Genomic DNA, 23,114 nt, shown 5'->3' on the forward strand with positions numbered 1-23,114 from the left:
TGATCCAATTTGGTCCGTACTTGTCCTGATTCTGGTCTGCAAATGTTCTGCTCACCGACCTACCATACGGCATGCACCCACAGACTCACCGATCTACCAATCTGCGGACCCCCACAGACTCACCAAACTACTATTCTGCATACACCCACAGACTCACTAATCAATCATCCCGCAAAGACCCACAGACTCATCGATCTATCATCCTGCATACACCCACAGGCTTTCCGATTTACCATACCACATGCACCTACAGACTCACCGATCTACCATATCATATGCACGTACAGACTTACCGATCTACCATCCCGCATGCACCAACGGACTCACCGATCTCCCATCCTGCATGCACCAACAGACTCACTCATCTACCATCGTGCATACACTCAATAGGCGATCGAGAGCAGAGGTGCTGGCGGAGCACTCTGTCAGAAGAACCGATAAGTCAATCGGGGTTCTGGGAAGGAGTTCGATAACCCAATCGGGGTCCGACTGTTAGCTGCAGAGGCGGTTGCGATGCTGGCGTTGCACTTTAGCTGTGGTTGTCGGTCCTGTCCTGCGGTGGTCCTGTCCTGATCCAATTTGGTCCGTACTTGTCCTGATTCTGGTCTGCAAATGTTCTATCCTGCTGGCACCTGAAATATCGGGTCCTCTCTTTTATCCAAGCCCGTGGCCAGGGTTGGTCTTCACACCATTCTAGGTAATTAAAAATCCATGTGTGTATGTCATTGTATTGATTCCCTTTTCTTACCCTTCCTATGGTTCAATGCTTAAAGAAAGTCTCATAATATTTTCACATCATCTTGCTTTGATTATATTATTCCTAATTGAATGAGCTTTAATTGAAATGGTATGCACTCTGACATTTAATAATTTACATAGATAAAGTGTTTGAACCTTTCCCGAGTCTGTGGTTATTTTATGAGTGCAAATGTTTATTTACTGCCTATTTTGCTAACACCCTTGATCCTTTAGGATTCTAGGTACCGGTGACAAGGATTGGTAAGACAAATGGTATAGGTCCTAAATGGTTTATTAAAATTCTGATTAGCGTAGGTTTACCTGTTCAAAGTGTGTATGCTTTTATGTACCCATTTGAGTATGGTACAATCCCGAGCAGGTGAGCCCGCGCTCTATCACCGCCGGTACCCATCATTGTACCTCCGCAGCCATATCCCAGACCTTCGCTGGGTATTATACCCAACTCTATACGACCGACCTCCCGTGACATCCTTGGCCGCAGTACTGGGCCGTGCGGACGTCCGACTTCCCTGCCTTTTTCAGTCTGACTCAGCAGACCTGGACAGTCCCTTCACTCTGGAGGAGATCCAAGGTGCCATTTCCTTGTTACACTCCGGGAAGACGCCAGGGCCAGGCGGTTTCCCTCAAGAATACTATGCGGCGTATTGAGACCTGCTGGTTCCCCATCTCGCTAATCTCTTCCAGCATGTGGTCAAGGAAGGGTCATTTCCTCCCGAGACTGGTATGGCCACCATTGTGGTCATCACAAAGACCCAACCACCCTCCCTATCTTGCGTGTATTATCGCCCAATCTCCCTTATTAACACCAAAATGAAATTCTTTGCCACAGTCCCAGCCCAACGTGTTTGCCCCTTGTTACACGACTTGATCCACCCCGACCAGTGCAGCTTTATGCCTGTACCTGGCACAGAATACTGCATACGACACCTCCATTTGGCCCTAGCCCATCGCCAGCGACTCACCCCATTCTTGGCCCATACTGGTCCTATTTACGGGATGTTCTGAGCAAGATGGGCTTCGGCCCCTGCTTTCGGAGCTTCATTCAGGTCTTGTAGTCAAACCCACGGGCAAGGGTCCCGATTAGTGCCGTCCTTTCTGAAGCGTTCCCCATCCGAAGAGGCACTCGCCAGGGCTGCCCCCTTTCACCACTTTTATTCGCTCCGGCGATGGAGCCGTTGGCCTTGCCTCATACGCGCGGACCTCAGATTCAAGGGTGGTCTTGGGGTTCCCAGCAGACAACAAGATTGCCTTGATTGCAGATTATGTTCTGCTTTTCTTTGCTGATCCGGAGTATTCCGGTCCGCGCTGTCTAGAGGTGCTTCGGTCTTCGAGGACGTCTCCGGCTAGTGACGTAACCCTGCGAAATCCACTTTGGTCCCCCTTCACCCCTCATGATCCTGCTTTGATTGGCAGTCTACAATCCCTCTGCAGGGACAGTTGTTTAAATATTTGGGGATTTGGATAACCCTGCTCCCTGAACTGGAATGGGCTCTCAACCTTACTCCCCTGGTCACAAAAGCCAAATCCGATATCAAACATTGGAAGTCCCTCCCGCTTAACCCTCTCGGTAGAGGAGCACTTTTTAAAATGACGATCCTTCCCTGTTTTTTATACATTCTACAAAACATTACTTTTCATCTCCCAGGTAGTTGGTTTCGTGAGTTAGATGGGGTGATTACAAAGTTTTTGTGGGGAAAGGGCAGACCACGTAAGTCCCTGGCCCGCTGTTGGATACCTCCCTATGATGGACCAACCTCCACCTCTACTATCCTGCTACCCGGCCTATTGTTATTCACGACTGGTTAGCTGGGTGCTAGTCTGATCCGGCTTACAAGGTCAAACTCTGGATCATGAACTTTCTTTAGCTGCAGGTCAACCTATACGGCTCCCCTATCCCGCAGACTATTCCTCCCATCACCAGGGCAGTTTTAACGGCATGGCGCTCAGCCCTGCGCTACACACACTGGGAAAAGAAACTCACCCAATATACCCCCCTGTGGCACGGGTCCTGGATGCCAGAGATATCGACCCTCAATGGGTTTCGCCATTGGGACTGGATTAGAATCACACTTCTCTGGGACGTCTGGGTTGGGGACCACATCCGAGCCTTCTCCGATCTGCAACGACGTCACTCCCTCCACTCGACACAGTTTTACAAATACTCGCAACTTCACCACGCCCTCCTTGCCAGGTTTCCCCCGGTACCTCCCTTCCCGAATTTAACCCGCTTGAGGATCAGGTCATGAAGGGCAACTTGGGGAAGGGGGAGTCTCACGGATATATCGATCACTGGGGAATAACAGTGGTGAATAACAGTCCAGCCACCCTAGATACGCTGCGAACACGTTGGGAGGGATGGGTGGGCCGCCTAGAGGAAGCAGATTGGCTAGATGCCCTCATGGCACCCAAAACTCTAACCACCTCCTCCAAAGTGAACCTTATCCAACTCTACTATCTACACACAGCATATTTGACTCCGGTACGCCTACATAGGGCGGGCTTACGTCCCCTACCGGACTGTAACCGATGTGGCCAAGTCCGGGACGATTTCTATCACATGGTCTGGCAATGAATCAGTCTTACCTCCTTTTGGGCGGGTGTAGAATCAGAACTTACACAAACACTGGGTTGGCAGGTCCCCCACGATCCCCTACCTCTCCTCCTAGGAGTCTTTGATGGATTTGACGGCTCTCGGGCCGACAAACGCTTCTTGGTCCCAAGCTAGGCCTCCTACTGTTTGTAAATGGCGCAGAGGGGTGGACAGCTGTGCGGCCCAGGAGGAACCCCTCTTTGAGGCCACGGGGTGCCCTGAAAAGTTTGAGAAGATACGGGGCAAGTGGTTAAGTCTACTGTTTTGAAGTCTGTGTCAGCTTCTCTTTCCTACAAATGTTTTTTCCCTTTATAGGACACATTGTGCTTATGGACGATTTTCTTGGCTTGTGCCTCCTAATGTCCAAAGGTGATGAGTTTTGCTATATTGTGTACTTCATGGCTGCCTTTCTTTTGTTCTCAGTATTGAAAATGTCAATGAAAATGTATTATCAAAAAAAAAAAGACTACTTTATTAACAAACCCATTAATAAACAAATGCTTGCAAAGCCAATAAATTTGTCCAATAACTTAAGTTATATGTTTGTCTTATAACTTAACTTAAATATTAAATTTGCCTTAGAACTAATGCGGCTCGTTCTACTAGATTTTACTTCCATGTTGTCACTATTCATCTGCTCACTGGGAATAACACTAGATTCTTCCTTAACTATGGTCCAATCCCTTAACAACTTAGCTAAAAGAGCCAATTGACAACTCTCAGTGTTAAATAAACTAAAATAAATCTTGCAACAGGATCACTTGAAAATATCTTTCCATGCTCTGAGGCTCTCTGGACCAGACTTTTGCAATGCAGTCTTAACAGGCGCTTCATAATCTGCCCTCTCTCCTCTAAAAGCAGCTAGGCTAATCCCTTCGACCAGGAAATTCAATCACATCTCCTCAATCCATGTGGATCTACACTGGCTCCCTACTAAGGCCAGAATCACCTTCAAGCTATGATGCTTAGCCTTCAAAGCAATCCATGCAAAAGCTCCCTCTTACTTGACCAACCTTCTAAAGACATCACGTGGTTCAAGAAACTTGAGAACTGGATAAAACTTTTCCCAGAAAAAACTTTATTCCGAACCTCGTAGGCGCTACACAATTCCTTCTCTTGAGCAGGCTCTACCTTCTGGAACTCCCTGACTTACTGATATTCCAATACTCCTTTTGCTTCAATGCCTGTTAAAGACTCACCTGTTCAAGTTATACCTCACCCAATAATTCCAACACAGTCTTGCAGGATAAATCCGAACCCCACCTCCCTATCAGAACTGATTAGTATGATAGACTTGTAATCGCCACTCCTCCCTATGCCCCTAACCAGTCTTCACCTCCTGCTTCGCCCCACTTCAGCCAACTCCCTCCACAAAAGCTACTCCCTCCACATGTCTTCCCTTCTCCCTACTTTACTCTGCACTCACATCCCCCATCTCTGTTTATCAGGACATGTTTATATTAAACCTATGTCGCAGTAATTGCTTTAACATATCACAGTTCCATGTAACTCCTTGTGTCGCTTTTATTGTTAATCTATAAAGCTCATCTATGGCTCCGGTGACAACGTGCTACAAAAATCTGTTGAATAAATAATAAATACATCAATAAATGAGGATCTTCACTAAACGATGAGTTGAGCCATTCATTCACTCATCTGGTATGTACACTGGCAATTATCCATTCATACAATCACTGACTAATTCCTCCATTCTCTCACTCACTGATCTGCCATACCGCATAAACCCACAGACTCACCGATCTATCTTCCCGCATGCACTCACAGTCTCACCGATCTACCATTCCGCATGCACCCACAAACTCACGATCTACCATCTACCATCCCGCATACACTCACAGACTCGCCGATCTACCATCCTGCATGCACCCACAAACTCACCGATCTACCATACCTCATGCACCCACAGACTCACCAATCTACCATATCATATGCACCTACAGACTCACCTATCTACCATCCCACATGCACCAACGGACTCACCGGTCTACCATCCCGCATGCACCAACAGACTCACTCATCTACCATCATGCATGCACCCACAGGCTCACCGATCTACCCTCCCTCATGCACCCACCGACTCACCGATCTACCATACCTCATGCACCCACAGACTCACCGATCTACCATATCATATGCACCTAAAGACTCACCGATCTACCATCCCGCATGCACCAACGGACTCACCGATCTACCATCCCGCATGCACCAACAGACTCACTCATCTATCATCGTGCATACACCCACAGGCTCACAGATCTACCATCCCACATGCACCCACCGACTCACCGATCTACCATATCATATGAACCTACAGACTCACCGATCTACCATCCCGCATGCACCCACAGACTCACCGATCTACCATCCCGCATGGACCAACAGACTCACCGATCTACCATCCCGCATGCACCCACAGACTCACCAATCTACCATACCTCATGCACCCACAGACTCACCGATCTACCATCCCGCATACACTCACCGACTCGCTGACCTACCATCTCACATGCACCCACAGACTCACTGATCTACCATACCACATACACCTACAGGCTCACCGACCTACCATACGGCATGCACCCACAGACTCACCGATCTACCAATCTGCGGACCCCCACAGACTCACCAAACTACTATTCTGCATACACCCACAGACTCACTAATCAATCATCCCGCAAAGACCCACAGACTCATCGATCTATCATCCTGCATACACCCACAGGCTTTCCGATTTACCATACCACATGCACCTACAGACTCACCGATCTACCATATCATATGCACGTACAGACTTACCGATCTACCATCCCGCATGCACCAACGGACTCACCGATCTCCCATCCTGCATGCACCAACAGACTCACTCATCTACCATCGTGCATACACCCACAGGCTCACCGATCTACCATCCTGCATGCACCCACAAACTCACCGATCTACCATACCTCATGCACCCACAGACTCACCGATCTACCATATCATATGCACCTACAGACTCACCGATCTACCATCCCACATGCACCAACGGACTCACCGGTCTACCATCCCGCATGCACCAACAGACTCACTCATCTACCATCATGCATGCACCCACAGGCTCACCGATCTACCATCCCTCATGCACCCACCAACTCACCGATCTACCATATCATATGAACCTACAGACTCACCGATCTACCATCCCGCATGCACCCACAGACTCACCGATCTACCATCCCGCATGCACCAACAGACTCACCGATCTACCATTCCGCATGCACCCACAGACTCACCAATCTACCATACCTCATGCACCCACAGACTCACCGATCTACCATCCCGCATACACTCACCGACTCGCTGACCTACCATCTCACATGCACCCACAGACTCACTGATCTACCATACCACATACACCTACAGGCTCACCGACCTACCATACGGCATGCACCCACAGACTCACTGGTCTACCATCCTGCATACACTCACAGACTCATCAATGACAAGACACATTGAGTTGTTGTTAATTCAGCGGTACCTGGCAACAATGTCAAACTGGAACCAAGTGCCTAGGTTAGCGGAAGGGACATCAGTCACAGTCATCATCAGCCCATCCCCGATGACATCATGGAATTGACCTTTTGCCCACTCTTAACACCCCTACAGTTTCCTATTTTTTATTTATTTTTATTTTGCTGAAGGTCTAGAGTGAGGGCAGGGAGTGAAAACTACAAAAACGAAAAAAGGTTTCATGTAGGTGAAAATTAGGGGATAGCAGCGCCCCCTCCTTGCCCCAGTTAAACTTAATTCCCTTTGCTGTACTGAGTAAAGGATCATCCTGTTTTTTCAAGTGCAGGAAGTGACGCCACCATGTCATTAAAGATATCAACAAAGACGAAGATTTGACAGTGCAAGACCTACTGAAAAGTGTTTCAAATTGTAGATGTAGCACCACAGAATGGAGTCGGACAACTGGTGCATACATCATCACAAAGCAACACATTTTTACTGGTGAAAATAACAACGTTGTTCGGAAAAAAAACAGCATCTTAGATAATTTTTCAATGCAGCTATGAGAACATGCAAAGCTGGTCTTTAAATTGCACTGACTCACACATACATAGGAAGCGATACTTGCTGCAGTGGTAACGGAAGTGGGGGGAGGGGGGCATTGAGTCGCGGAGGGACATACCGGTTATGTCGCTACTTGAATACGTCCTGTTTAGTAAAGCAGCGTCGACTCCTTTGACTGCATTTGTGTACTCGTTTTGATAGTGACTAGCAGTCACGTTGACTTGGACTGAGTGGTCCACGCTGACACCGAGTGTGCTGGAAGCAGAGGAAGAAAAGCAGACAGTGTTAAATATGGAGAGAGGACCAGGACGCAAGCAGGAAGTCAGCACCAGACAGCAAAATCCACCTGGAAACGCCACTTCGCGCAAGAAATCACTGTCCACACTTCTTCAAGGAGCAAGAAAGGCCACTTTAATTTAAGACAGGTGCATAATACATTTCCTGAACACATTCATTATTTATTTATTTAATGACATTTCAATCTACACAGTATGCCTAAAAATCCCTACCTAACAGAAACCCGAAACTAACTCTTGCCTAATACCCCCAGGATTACCCAACTAGCTACCCTTCAGGATGGCCAACCCGCTCCAGGCTGCCCACCCCACTAACAAATCCGCCACCCAGGAAAACCTTTAGCGTTTTCCTGCCCCACCCAAAGGAGAAATAGAAGGAGTACACCATAACTGCACCTGTAGCACTTTAGCAATCAAGTCTCTAAGCTCCAGAAGATAAAAGAAATCCCTAAAGTAGACAGAAGGACCCCATCCTCACAAAATAAATGAGTCTCTGAAACTTTCAAATGGTGATGAGCCAAATTGTATATACATAAATGATCACAAAACAGTCTCATTGCTCTATTCACTTTGCGTCTTGCCTGCTCCACAGCTGAATAGTTCCTTGCCCCATTCCAGTTTAATCGAGGAACAAACTCAGTCCATATCACCATGGTGCTCACCCATGCGGTCTTGATGGCTTCTAGGACTTGTTGCATTAATTTAACAGAGTCAAACCAGAGAGAGAAACTAAGTCGCTTTCCCCAAGATGCAACACCAGGAGATCCGGAGGGCCCCCCAAACCTTTTGAAATTAGAGAAGCCAAGGCGGGAAAGAGACCGCCCCAGCGCATGCCCCCTGTGCCATGCCAGGAGACTTCATGCGTCAGGCTACTTAAACCAAGAGATCTCCCACAAAGCTGACGTGCAGCGGCCACAGCGGCCCTTTAACAAAAGAGTGCCCCAGGATCCACACCCTCCGTTTGCATCCAGCGACTGAGGGCCAAGGACCTAGGAGAAAAAGAAATGTTAGGCAAAGCAAAGGAGGACTACTTTCATACATATTTCTCACAACATCTTGAGCGCCAACGCCCAATGCGACGAATCTGGGACCAATCCCACCCAGCCTGGCGGCCTCTGTCGCCGCCCCAATCCCGAATGAATGAGTGCCGAACTGGGAAGGATCCCTCCCCAGGCCCAACAACACCGTGCGGAGGACCGCCAACAACGGAGAAACAAGAATGGGGCTTCCATCACCATGACAAAAAATTGCCCCCGGGGCAAAATGTGGAGAGGACACAAAAACCTCCCATTCCCCCACAGGGCAGCAAGCAGGCACTCCACTCCTACCCAGAAACACCCACCTTCCCCTCCCCATCTGATCAGTTTTGGACATCCGTAACCACAAACGCACCCTGACATGCTCCACCACCACCACGCTACTGGTCATACCCACCCTACCCCTCAAACCCAGCAATTCAGATGCCGGAATGCACCAAAGAATAACCAAACAAACACAAACGAAACGTGTGGCACTCAAAAGCGTCATAGCAGCACACAGCCAACTGCGATACCAGCAGCTGAAGTAAATCAAAGGTCACAGGCTGCCGCAACTTTTGCCCACCGGCTTGTAGCCTACCCAACCCCTTAAGAACCTTACGAACCAACACCCCCCCAACAGGAGCCCTCCCCCACCAAAGCTGACCATAAAAAGACACCCCAGCTAACTTGCCAGAAATGGTCGTGTGGGATAGGCCTCTGTCCGCTAAATGCAAAACAAACTGCAATAAGACTCGTTCCTCAGATAAACCAGCCCGAACCGTACCCCCCAGCTCCTCACCAAACTGTAAAAACTCCTGCCAGGCCTTCAAATAGCTCCGCCGTGTAGAGGCAGCCACTGAATGTTCAACCAACTGATGTACCCTCAATCCCCAAGTCCCATACGTACTGTGGGATCGCCGTCGGTTCCAGGTCCGCCCCAGGAGCCAATTTGCGGAAGTCGGACCACTGAAAGCGAGATAAAGAATCAGCAATGCAATTAGAGGCCCCAGGAACATGCCTAGCCTTAAAGACAATATTCAGCTGTAGACACCTCAACATGAAGGCTCGCAGTAGCCGTAATACCCGCAAATCGCGGGCCCTCTGTCTATTAACCAAGTCCACAACTGCCATGTTGTCCACATGGAACAATACAGAGCGATTCTGAAATTCCTGTCCCCAGATAAACAGAGCAACCAACAACGGGAAGAGTTCCAGAAACGCAATACTGCGACCCTGATCTTTCCAATGTTGTGGCCAGCCTGCCGCGCACCAACGACCCTCCCAAAAGAGGCCAAAGCCGTGCGCTCCCGATGCATCCGTGAAAAGCTGCACCTGCCACACCATGTCCTCATCCGCAAAAAACAAGGACACGCCATTGAAATCTTGCAGGAAACTCAACCAGATAGTCAAATCAGCACGGACAGCAGTTGTAATGCGCACCCGATGATGGGGCAGGCTGGCGCCGGACATCGAGAGGCCCAGACGTCGACAAAAAGTCCGACCTGCCCGTACAACCCGACAAGCAAAATTGAGGTACCCCAAAAGCTTCTGGACGGTACGCAGTTCTACTTTGCGCTCACCCAAAACCCACCTGAGGAAATCAGACATCTCTTGCACTTTAGCAGCAGGCAGCCGCGCCATCATAACTGTAGTATCAATTTCAATCCCTAAGAAAGTCAGGGAGGTACACGGGCCTTCAGTTGTATCCGGCGCCAAAGTGACGCCCAATTCCGAAGGCATATCTTGAAAAGTTGACAAAGCCGACTGACACTGCCCAGAATGACCCTCACCAATGAAAAGAAAGTCATCAAGGTAATGGCAGACCAGAGCATGGCCGCTGATAAAAGTGAATCGCCACTGCAAAAATGTACTGAAGGTCTCAAATAGGGAACAGGAAATCGAGCAGCCCATAGGGAACACTTGATCGACATAAAAACAGCCACCAAAATGCATGCCTAAGAGACCAAAATCCCAGGGGTGAATGGGCAGGAGCCGGAAAGCTGACTGAATGTCACTCTTTGCCAGCAAAGCCCCAAATCCCGCCGTGCGAACAAGCCACAAGGCGTCATCCACGGAAGCATACCACCTGAGGACACTCCTTCGCAGACTTCAGATTGGCAGACCACCTGCCCACCCGAGGCCTCACCCCAGGAAAGCCCTGGGAACACACTCATCGAGCCCGGAACTCCTCGTCGTACGACAACCATGCAAAAACCCCCCAAAATAACCATGGGCCTTACGGATGACGTCCGCATATTTAAACATGTCCACTGCCTTATCCGGATAACGCGGACTATACACGCTGGCAGAAATTAGAAAGGCCGAAGTCCAATTCTCAATAGACCTCGGAACTCGAGGCCTCCGAGCCAACTCCAACTCCTCCTCCTTCGACCCCTCCTTAACTTGTATATCTCTACGGAGAAGCCGAAAAACATCCACATATTCACCAGTCCATATGCGAGTTTTGGTTTTCTCAGACAAAGGAGACCCCAAAGGCATCCCCACTCCAGAATAAGGCAACTTCTTTGTCAGGATACTATCCTCCGAAACTTTCTGGGGAACAGCCACCCCATCCCCCTCCTTAGAAACTTCCCCCGTAACTTGTACATCAGAAACATGCAGATGCACCGGCCGCTCAAGCCTCGGTGCCAGAGCGACTCGCTCAGGAACAACCCCCATCCCCTGTACCTATTGATCAGGTACGCTTCACCGGGAGACCCTCCCTTGGTTGACATTCAGATGCACCGGCCGCTCAAGCCTCGGTGCCAGAGCGACTCGCTCAGGAACAACCCCCATCCCCTGTACCTATTGATCAGGTACGCTTCACCGGGAGACTCTCCCTTGGTTGACATTCAGATGCACCGGCCGCTCAAGCCTCGGTGCCAGAGCGACTCGCTCAGTAACAACCCCATCCCCTGTACCTATTGATCTGGTACGCGTCACCGGGAGACTCTCCCTTGGTTGCCACACGGCCCACCAACTATCCTTACCTCTTGGCAATGGTGCCGAATTCTGCTGAACTTCAACAGGAGCCCCTCGAGACGGTCGATTCCTTGCTGACTCCCGTACCGCTGCATGGCCCGCACATGACTCCTGCAAAATACGAGAAACAGAGGGGAGCTCCGTCCCACCCCTCTGGGCCCGTGCTGCCAAAAGCCCAACTTCCTCGTCCCGCAAGTCCCCTTCTTCCAATTCATCATCTTGTACAGTTACATGTGAAACATCCCCAGAAAATGAAAACTCTGCACTGCCACTTGGCAGCGCCCCATCACCAAGTCCCCCATCATAAAACTGCCAGTCAACGTCATGAAAGCTCCGCGCGCGCAACGCTGCAGAAGAGAGATCCGCTCCAGATGACTCTCCCGTAATCCTGCTACCGGAAACAGCCGTAGGGACAGTTCCCGAGCCCGCCGAACCGGCCAACAGCCGCCCAGCTGTAGACGCGACATGAAAACTGCGGCCGCTCAAGCCAGATTGCGAAGAACCTGCAAACCTGCCACTCCCCAAAGAGCCAAGTGAAGCCTGCGCCAAAGAACCGTCCACCGACGCAAAACCGGGGGCACCAGCGAAACCGGGGGCCGAGCGAACATGCGGAGCAGTGGGCATCTCACGCGAAACAGGGTAAAGAACCTGGCTGGGAGCAATGGCCACCCCCAAACCGCCCGAATCCATCCCACCATACACCTGAGACAGCTGGGGGTCAGGACAGGAGTCAGCAAAACCGGGGAACGGGGACCCATGTGTCCGTGGGGCTGGCGGGGGGTGGGAGTCAGTGAGCAGTACAGCCCCGTGGGCGTCGGAAGTCCCCCGAGGGGGTGCACAATCCGAGGGAACAGCAGGGGGGACCCCCACAACAGGGCAACCCACAACCCCAGCACCAGGCAGGGGGGGGTTGGGCCAGCCCCAACTCAGCAGGCGCAGGGGACAGAAGGGAGCAGCGGCCGTTCACCCACAAGCAAGGAGGGGCCCCCTCAATACCGCCAGAAACCGGGTTGGAAGGTCCCCCGGGCACCTCGGCCTGATCAGTAACCCGGGGGAGGCTCCTAAGGACGAGACTCCTCCCCCGGCGAGTACCCGGCCCCACCGGAGGCTTCCTAGCCTTCCCCGGTGGGGCCCCGCCCAAACGCTGCTTCGCCCGTCCCGCGGAGCGCCCCCTCCCCCCCCCCCGGGCGCCCCACGCAAGCCAGCACATTGCAAAGGTAGAACACATACCTGCTGGTGGGCGCCCGGGTCAACCGGCGGGAACTCCAACACTGCGGGGGGCAGGACCGGCAAGAGCTGCACCGCCGGCATGGCAGCGTCTCCGTCTTCCTCCTGCGATACTTCCGGGCCGGGTGACTGACACGCAGACACCGCCCGCGACACTCCCCTTGAAGCCTTGCGAGGCGGGGGGCGGGCCAACCCTACCCACGCCTCCGCCGGAACCCCCGGCCGTAACAGGTCCTCTCGTCCCGCCGCACACAGGGTCTGGACAGCCCGACGGACCTCCGCCGCTTCCTCCATGGACCCCATAAGGTACGCGACGCCAAAGGAGCAGCAAAAAGGAAACCTCCCTTCCCCTGCCTCGCTACGCAGTTCCTTAATTAACCGCCCGCCTTCCCTTTATACCTTCCCCTAATCAACCCCACCTGCTCCCAGATCCCTCGCGCGAACGCACCCAGGGAAAGACCAGCTCGCGCCTGGCTCTCCCTGGGTCCCCCCTTCTGGGCAAGGGACGTGTGCCATGGTAAAAGAGGCACACCACACAATTGCTTTTTCATCACAATTCTTTATTGAAATTTCTGTGTGATATCACATTGTACAACATAGTATCTACTAGCAGTATAAGAAAACAAATTGTCGGAAATGAGGTAAGCAGCCAATGGGTCTCGCCTATGCAAGATGTATCTTTTTTTGCAGATTTATATAGCGCAAACTCAACCCGAGGGTCTTTACATGAGCACCAGTTACAAAAGGACACATTCATTTTTCGTAGGCCTAGGGAGATTAAGGGCCCGATGTAGGTAATCCCAGATTACCGATTCTTAAATACCGAATCATACCGATTCGGTATTTAAGAACAGGCAAATAGGATGTAGGTAATTTTACCGAAAAAATTACCGAATCGGTAAGTTTCGGTAATTACCGAATCGGTAAATACCGATTCGGTAATTGGCATTCATTCCTATAGGCCTCCAGGCCCATAGGAATGAATGGCAATTACCGAATCGGTATTTACCGATTCGGTAAAAGGGGGAAATATTGAAGGGTAGCAGGGTGTCACTTTGACACCCTGTTGCACCCCTCAATTGTGTATGGGTGCACATGTTGCAGACAGACATTCCCTAAGGGCATCTATGTCTGCAACATGGCACTGTTGGAAAAGCAAAACAAATGCTTTTTCCAAGGTTTTCATTGTTTACCACCAACTTGTAGTTGGTGGTAAATAACGAATCCTAAAAGGGGAAATGCACTCATTTGAGTGCTCCCTACATAGCAAAATCGGTAATTTACTGATTCGGTATTTTAGGAAATCGGTAATTTACCGATTCCTTAAAATACAGATTCGGTAAATTACAGAATCAGTAAAATGCCCACCAACATCTCATTTTCCAAATACCGGTCGGTAACGGCCGAAATTACCGAATTTCGTCCATTACCGACCGGTATTTGCCTACCTATATCTGGCCCTAAGTAATTTGCACAGAATCATAGGATGCTGAGCTGACGCCGAGGCTCAAACCTAGTTCCCCCACTCCAAAGTCAGCAGCTCTGGCCATAAGGCCACATTCTCTCATCTATTGGCTTTGTCTATGTTTTTTTAGACTTCTTACCGTGGCTAAAAGTGTGGGGAAAAAGCGCTACGACTTCATCCACGCTAGCTGCGTCATAGCGTTATTTTTATACTGTTCAGCCATGATGACTGTGTGCATATAACTTGTAATTTCCCAGTGTAACATTTTAGATTGAGTATTCGAGACCTCTTGTATATATTTTAGTATATACTTATATGTGTATGTAGTTTGCGGGCTCTGGAGATCAGCCTTAGGACTTGTCTGCTTCCCCCTAGGGACTTTTTTCCTGTTCAACTGCCTCTATTTAACTGTCTTGATAGAAAACGACCAGTAGAGGTCAATACAATACCAGAATTGCTTCCTGCTTGTTCAACTGCCTCTATTTAACTGTCTTGATAGAAAACGACGAGCAGAGGTCAGTAAAATACCAGAATCACTTTAGCATTCTCTAGATTCCTGTCCATAGAAATGGTCATCCACGAGCACCTGTAGACAATAACATTTTTTTCAAATCTTGTATTTTCAGTGATATGACCACCGAAGGCCCTGGTTTTATATTAAAAACAGAGCTTTGGACTATACCATTTCCCACTGAAAGGCAATATTTCTCTCCATGTGTTCCCATACCTGGTGTGTCATGCAGTTTGGTGCTTACTTTCCCTCCATGTTAATGAACAGTAGATGTTTCAGCACCCAGGCTAATGTGTTGCATAGCTAAATACATATAAGGTCCCAAAGACAAGACCGATTGCATTGCAAATGCTTGTTATTACTGGTAGCAATTCCTGTAATTGCAAGCTTGCACGTCAATACAGTGTTTAAATTGTTGTCATAAAAGCATAATTCATGGACATCACATTTGACTTTGTTTTTGGTGTGTAACATTAGTTTTAATTGTGGGTGTGCTTAATTGACTTTGAAATCACACACTTAAATCATGCTTCTGTCACAGCAATGTAAAAGAACTGATTTCGGTGCATGTGTACAAACAAATTGAGATGTCAAAGGTTTATGCAAATGTGTTTTTTAAGTGCACTGAGATTCAAAAATCATGTTGCACTATCCAATGACAGTTATATTTTAATTGAACGTATTGCATTTACTTGTATGTTGATTTGTAGGTGCACCATTATTTTGAATGCTGACTATGTGATTTACTTCCAAAATATGGACTTAAACTAAGCATTGACATGGCTTTTTATGTTTATAAACATGCACTTAAATATAATATTTACGTTGCAGTGACAGGAGCGTAGTGTAAGAGCGTGTTTTAAATCTCAATCTGTTTAAATTCCATATGCGATAATCAGCAGATTTTACAGCATTATTGAAGACTTTGATAACCGGCATAGGTTTTAGAAAAACTGTAGAAGAACCTTTCCTGCAAGGGTTTTGAACCAAAACCCAATTACCCACGTTGAATTACCCACGTTGACAACAGTCTTCTTTACACTTTTCCTTTGATCATAAAGCTCTTTACGAGCTTCTATCCTCCTAGACTCAGCCAACTTCCAATCATTCTTCTCATTTCACACATCACGATTAGACTGCATGTCATTAACCCAAGTAGGGGCCACCTTACCCCTGAATAATTCAAATTGAGTCTTCTTAGTTATGTCATGGAGAGATAACCTATAAGTTTCAACCTTTTTGCAAATTCCTTCACGCCATTCCAAACCTGCAGATTTTGCCATCTCAATGGTCTCTTTCAGCACATGATTAAAGCGATCCACCATTCCATTCATTTCTGGATGGTGGAATGAGCACCTCTTGTGCTTAATACCATGTCTACTCAGAAACTGCTCCATTTCTCTAGAGACTAACTGTCCCACATTGACTGTCAGGATTGTATCAGGTATCCCTTCTCTAGCTATAAGTTCTTCTAGAAAACGCTTCCACATACTTGGTTTCCACACCCCGTGTAATGGTTATTTCTGGCCATCTGGAAAATAAATCAACCAGAACGTACCCTTTCTTTGGCAATGCTACCCCCTTCAATGGATCATACCATATCCTCATCCTGCTCACATTCACCAGAAGAACATTTCTCATCATCATCTACCAATCGAGACAAAGCATCAGTAACTTTGTTCTCTACACCGGTCAAATATTTGATGTCAAATCATAGTCCTGCAATACCACTGTAGTGTGGCCTAAGGCCTGCTTTGCACGCATGTTATGTTAGCATGGCTTATTAGATGTTTAAATGCCATTTTGCCTTTTGATGCTTTTGCACACGACACTGCATAGCTGTTTTCGTAAGTTAGGCTTCGTGAAAGTCTACATATGGAAAAAGTTTGTTTTCGACATCTCTAGACTTACATCATGCCCCTAGTCTGCACCGTAAGTGCTGAAGCCATCAAAGTTATCAAAACATGGTAGTTGTTGTTTGACATGATCGAGTAACGCTTTCTAGACACAACAATTTGGCAGCTGTGAGCCAACCGAGATTCTGGCGCCCTTATTAATGCACACTTGCCATGATTTCAGACACTTGGAAGATTTTCCGTTTCCAGGGAGAGAGCTTTCTCTGGTCCAGATGTGATTGACTCTTACTGAGCGGAAAGGTAATGGGATTCCCCAAACAAGCCTAAGAGACCTTCTTTAGTTTATAAACATAGTTCCTATATATGGAGGGTGTAAAACTAGGCGCTATAAGACCTGTTTTCACCATCATTGTAATATGATTTCTCCTTTTGTATTTTATGGAATTATAACAATGTTGACCATATCATTTCTAATCATGTGTCTGCTTATGTTGGCTAAGATACTGCATCTGAGATCACGTCGTTAAAATAAATATTTTAACCTTACCCGTGTCTCTTATTTACTCCTGTTGTGGACTGGTATGAGATTATAACAAAAGAGTGTTCTCACTTCCCACCATTCATGAGTTTGGTCCTAAGTCGCATGTTGTAGGTTGTCTAATCAGTGGTTACTTGTGACACTGAGGCTAGCTTCTTGGGGTTTTCTAGGTACCGAGGTGAGTTTTTGGTACACCACAATTCACTGATGTCCTTGGTCTCTGTGCAAAGTTTTGTGTATGAGCAGGATCCTTGCAACACCACAGCCCATTTTGTGATTCTACTTGAGACAGCACCGATACCCTTTTTTTAAAAAGAATTCACACAAAGGCTTGTGGTCTGTCCTGACTTCAAACATACAGCCCTACAAAAGATTCCTCAATTTGTTTATGGATCAATATACAGCTAGGGCTTCTCTTTCTACAATAGAGTAATGTATTTCTGCACCCCGCAAGCAGGTGACTTTCCAACCTGGACACTATTTGTCATTGGCCAAATGGCCCACTTTCCCACAACAAATACATCTAGCTTGAAAAGTGTTAGACCTTCCAGTTTCTTCAAAATTAGTTTTCTTTTTCTCATGTTCTTTTTGTTCCTTTAGTGGTTGTTTGACAACATTAACTGAATCTTTCTCCTTCTTGTCACCTTCCTTTTTTATGACTTCCACACATTTAAGTGAGTGTTCAATCCTTTTTGCAATAATGAGAACATCCTCATGGGAAGATTCATCCTTTTGCCACAGTTTCTCTCTTAGACGTTCAATGTACCACCCCAGTATAAATTGGTCCCTAATTCTCTCATCAAGGGTGGAGCCAAGCTTACATGTTGAAGCTAACGCTCTCAAACTAGTTATGTAATTCTCTATAGACTCATCTTCTAATTGGCTCCTGCGACCTAAGTGATACCTTTCAAGAATAGTACTGACTTTAGGTAAATAGAGTTTATCCAATTTTGCTATACAAATTTCAAATTAATTTAGGTCACCGTCATGAATTTCGGGAAGATGATGAAAAACCTCCTAGCCCTCCGACATTAGACAATGTAGTAATAGGGCTGTTTTCCCTTCAGCACTCAGGGAGGAGCTTCACACTCTGGCATATCTTTCAAATACTTTGCGCCACTTCTGCCCTCTACTAGGTGGATCACCGGGAGATGACAAAAAGAAGATAGGCGCAGTAACATTTTGCATTTTGTAGAAAAATTAAATAACCGAAAACACTTGAATGTCAAAGAATTAACATGAACCTGAAAGAGAATAAGGATTATTCACTGATGCATGCATTTCAATAAAAAATGAACTTGTTGAAATATAAAAGTAGGGTGTGTCACACTGTTGAGAAGAGACTAAAATGACACACAAATATCTTCATATGCTATTGTGAAAGAGAGTGTGCATGTCCCTGAGGTAACATACAAAGCCACCAAAAATGTACAAAGTAGCATGAATTGAAGTTGTTATTCGTGTGCATGTCAAGGAACAGGCACACAATACCGAAGAAATCCTTAGCGTTGTTAATCACCTTTGAAAAGTCTGTGCGCATATCACAGAAGTGACACACAGCGCGCAACACAGAAGAAATCCTCAGCATTGTTAAGCACCTTTGAAGAGTCTCTATGCATATCACAGAAGTGACACTCAGTGGTAGTGTTGCTATGCAACCACAACGCAGAGCAGGAAATTGAGGCACTGCACCGTGAAAAGCAAGTATGCCCAGGACACACCTAAAATGGGTGCTACGCAGCATTACGCAACGTAAGGGACAACGTGAGAGTGTAGGTGTCCAGGTGACGTTAGAAATCTCAGCACTCCAAGCAAAGGGATTCCATAGCGTGGCATGCAGGCGACTTGAAGGAAAACAAGGAGCTCCCGAGCACGAGTTAAAGCACGAGATGTCCTCGCGTAAGAGGTAACGGATTCCTCAAATTTCGTACGAATATTTGTTAACGAATTACTGTGTCACAACGGGCTCACCGTAGTGCAAGAAGCTCTCCAGTGCACTAGAATGTCCCCTTTATTTTCCACAAAGGTGCGATTAGTACAAATGACAGTCTTTTGAGGCCTGAGTGTCCTGTGAAGCGTTCTCCCTCTTTTCTTTAAGAATAATTACTGGCACCCATTGAGTAGCAGAATCCCTGGGCTGCAATAACAGACATAGAGGGAGGAATTCATGTATTTAGTCGTGCTGATTGAGATGCTTAATCTTCAAAGTGAGCTTAAGTTTCATGTTGAGATCCTTTTCATGGACTGTCCAGCCATCCTCTGTCGCCAAATATAACAAAGTGAAGTACCCAGGAGATCAGGTTGAGGTTGAAATAAGATTTATACCTAGTAAAGGATCCCATCCATAAATGCACTGCAAGCAGGGAGCAGACTCAGCTTCAACTGCCTCTAGGAGCATCTTACTTAGTGGCATTCTGAAGCTCTTGGCAACCGAAGCAGAAGCCTAGAATGCCACACCGGGCAACATAACCTTTAATTCTGGGTGGATGTGATTTAAGTATGAAGAAGATCGATAAATGCGCATAGTTGCCAAGGTTTCAGATAGCTTATGTGTGAAGTTTTTATAATTTCAGTGTGATTACGAGTGGCATTCAACGAGTATGAGTGACACTTTCTTGCGAACAGTATAATGTCACCCACACTTTGTAGCAGCATGGCACAGCCTAGGTTAGACACCGGTTGCCAGGCTGGTTGGCAGATAAACAATAAATTAAACAGAGATCCCCAGGCTTAGTATTGGGAGCAACCGGGAGAGTAAAATCGAACTGACTGGTCTGTACTGTATTATATTTTTTGTTCAGTTTCACGGTTGGAGGCTGTTTGATGTATTTAGTTAGACTTGTTGTGTTTATAGTCATAGTTGGTTTTTCATCTCCATCAAATAGGTTTGTGTTTTCTTTTTTGTAAAAAAAATGTGATGGCGGTGTGTGTGAACTGGCGCTTGGCTTGTGGTGTGTGTAGACTGGCGCTTTGCTGGCTGTGTGTGTGGATTGGTGCTTGGCTGGCGGTATGTGCAGACTGGTGCTTGGCTAGCGGTGTGTGCAGACGGGTGCTTGGCTAGCAATGTGCGTTGACTGGTGGTGTATATGGACTGGTGGTTAGCTGGCGATGTGTTAGACGGGCACTTGGCTGGCAGTGTGCATGGACTGACCATAGGCTGGCGGTGTGTGTGGACTAGCACTTGGCTGGTGGTGTGTGCGTGCTGGTCTTTGGCTGGCAGTGTGTGTGCAGTGACTTGCTGCTGATCACAACACACATATTGCAGCCAAACACCAGGCAACACACTCTGTCAGCTGCCCGGCAGTGTGATTGCTTTGTCAGTCCTGTGGGTGTATGAAAGTGATTGCCCCTGAATGCCACTATTTGTTAATGTGAGTGTTGTAATATGCTCGGCCTGCAGCTGGCGGTGTGAATGGTTTTGTCTGTGTCATGCATGAAAGGTGTGTGAATGGCCTGTAAAGCGGTTGGTGCCTTGATGTGGCTTTACAGCTCATGAGCTGTCAGTCATTGGTTCAGCATTCTGAACTTTGAATTAATAACACTGAATTTCATTTTTGTGAAATCTTTTGTTAATAAAATTTACATTTGGAAGTTTACACTCGCACTCATGCCAAATCCAACCAATATGTGTGTGTACTTGAGGAGTAGATGGCTGTGCAGACATATTGGTCTTTTCTGTCTTTCGCTGCCAGCGTGTACATTGTCTCTAGGGAAAATCTACCAACTATAGATATTTACATGAACTAGACACCAGTGGGACACCATTGTGGTTCGTGTGGATCCCTCAGAGTACTGGAATCTGCTAGGAGCCTCAAACTTCCTGCCACCCAGAGTTCCCACATACTTCCTGGTCCAGTGCCCGCAAAAGAGCCAGGTACAAGAGGCAAGGTGCCAGCATCAACAAAAGGGGTAGCTTTGATTTTCAGGCATGGGTTCAGCATCCACACAGGAAAATGTGCTAGGCCCACCATTCATTCCTCCAGGTGTTCAGTTTGAAAAAATATGCATGTTTACTATGTTTTCCTAGGTGCTGGCTGAGCTGAGCTGAGGCCCAAAACCCATTCCTATCCACATTGCAAAAAATCGGTCAGATTTCAGTAGAAAAAGGCGATGTGTTCATGTTACGTTTTGGCGCCTTTCCTGTTGCAGCCATTAACCCTTCCCACACAAGTGAGGTATCATATTTATTGGAAGACTTGGGAGAATGGTAGGTGGTAGGAACTGATGGAGCAGATAAACTGCAGGTTACCTTAGTTGACATATAACACAAATTATTGACACCTTTGAGAAAAAAATGACAAACAAGCACAACGTGTGTGCTAACTATACTTTAAAGAAATTGAGAAACAATATTGAAAAATCTAGTTACTGCATCGCAACCATGCAGGAGAGTGCAGAGTAGATGAAAATGCTCGTGTTAATGACATAGGTATGTGTCATTCTAAATTGCAATGGTAAATTTGTTTAACATGGAATAGAAATGTGAAGGTGATGACTTGCATGTTATTAAGATTATTAACCTTTTCCCCCTTAATGTCTTAACTGCAGCGGCAATTCCGCCGTGATGCGGGTGTTCTAAAGGGTGGGCGGGACTGCGTCGGCCAACGGTCGTTCACAGCACCAGGGAGGGAGTGCTCCCGTCAGCCGTTGGACGAAGGGAGTACGGAAGGGGTTAAACAATAGTAATGTGTGAAAGATTTAATGAGACTAATGCAAAATAGGTAACATCCTGTGTATTTCAGAAGTCTTGGTTCAACACTCCATGTTTTGCATACGTGAAAAATGTGCACCAAGTGAGAAAAGAGAAACGGGCTGCACTTTTATACTAATTCTAAATGTCCTGAAATTTTCAGAGAATAATCTTTATGTATGTATTAATGAGAATTTCTGGAAAAAATATATATTTCATGGTGTGAAGTAATTTTATAGATTGATATTTTGAAAATGTAGTAATATGCCATAGTTACACTTGCAATTTATGATGAAATTAATCTGCTTTCTAAGAGAAATTAAGCCAAAGCAATAATTTGAATGTCATATTTCTTAATGAAAATGTATATTTCGATAATTTTATACTTTGCTTATATTAGCCTAAATTCAGTAAAAGCCTGCCTGTTTGCACACACAATTTCTCTGTTGCTTTGGCTTCATTCTCATTGGAAAAGGCTCCACTTTACAAAATGAATCGAAACTATGTGTTCTTCAGAGCGTTCCGACTCATACATAAGAACTGTTTCACACAATTTGTGTTGCTGTAGGAACATCTGCTTGAGAAACTGTCCTTACGATTTCGCGCATGTGCCATTTTCTAAAGGATCTTTGTTTAAGAGTAATTCCTACCGAATTGCCTGACAGTTACCTAAATTGCAACGCCTAAAATTCTTCAAAATGTGTCTTCTTTATGCTGCATGGCAATCACCCTATATGAAATGACCAATGGACTGAGTCGTCTGACCAGACGAGGTGACCAAGGAGGTGTCACCCTGGAACTTGTGGGTTAATATACGTGTGTGATAAAGGAGAGCTGGCTAGCTGGATTTAAGACTCCTTTTACTTCTTCTTCAAAGATCCTGTTCTTACCAACTGAGATACATCATTTGGCGGACATGGCAGGCTTATGCATACGCTGTGTGCAATGTTTTCCAGACTTCTTTCCTTCATTTCGAATACCGTGAGATGAGGTTCATGTCCCTTCCTGAACTTTTTCTTTAGAATCTTGGTAATTGATGGCCCCAGGAATATTAATGTGTTAATCCTGTACTTTTAGATTCAAATGCCTGCTATTGATGAATTTACC

At 46.8% G+C, this 23,114-nt stretch overlaps 1 protein-coding gene across 1 annotated transcript in view; it reads right to left on the bottom strand.

Annotated features, from left to right (window-relative positions):
• The window catches only part of LOC144797995 (mucin-3A-like), a 149,503-nt gene that overhangs the window by 59,634 nt on the left and 66,755 nt on the right, over positions 1-23,114 (bottom strand). Inside the window, exon 6 of the mRNA XM_078668791.1 lies at positions 7,542-7,678. Within this exon, the coding sequence (XP_078524917.1) occupies positions 7,542-7,678 (137 nt within the window). The remainder of the gene's footprint in view (positions 1-7,541; positions 7,679-23,114) is intronic.

Source organism: Lissotriton helveticus, chromosome 12 (genome assembly GCF_964261635.1).
Source record: "Lissotriton helveticus chromosome 12, aLisHel1.1, whole genome shotgun sequence".
Classification (NCBI taxonomy): Eukaryota; Metazoa; Chordata; class Amphibia; order Caudata; family Salamandridae; genus Lissotriton; species Lissotriton helveticus.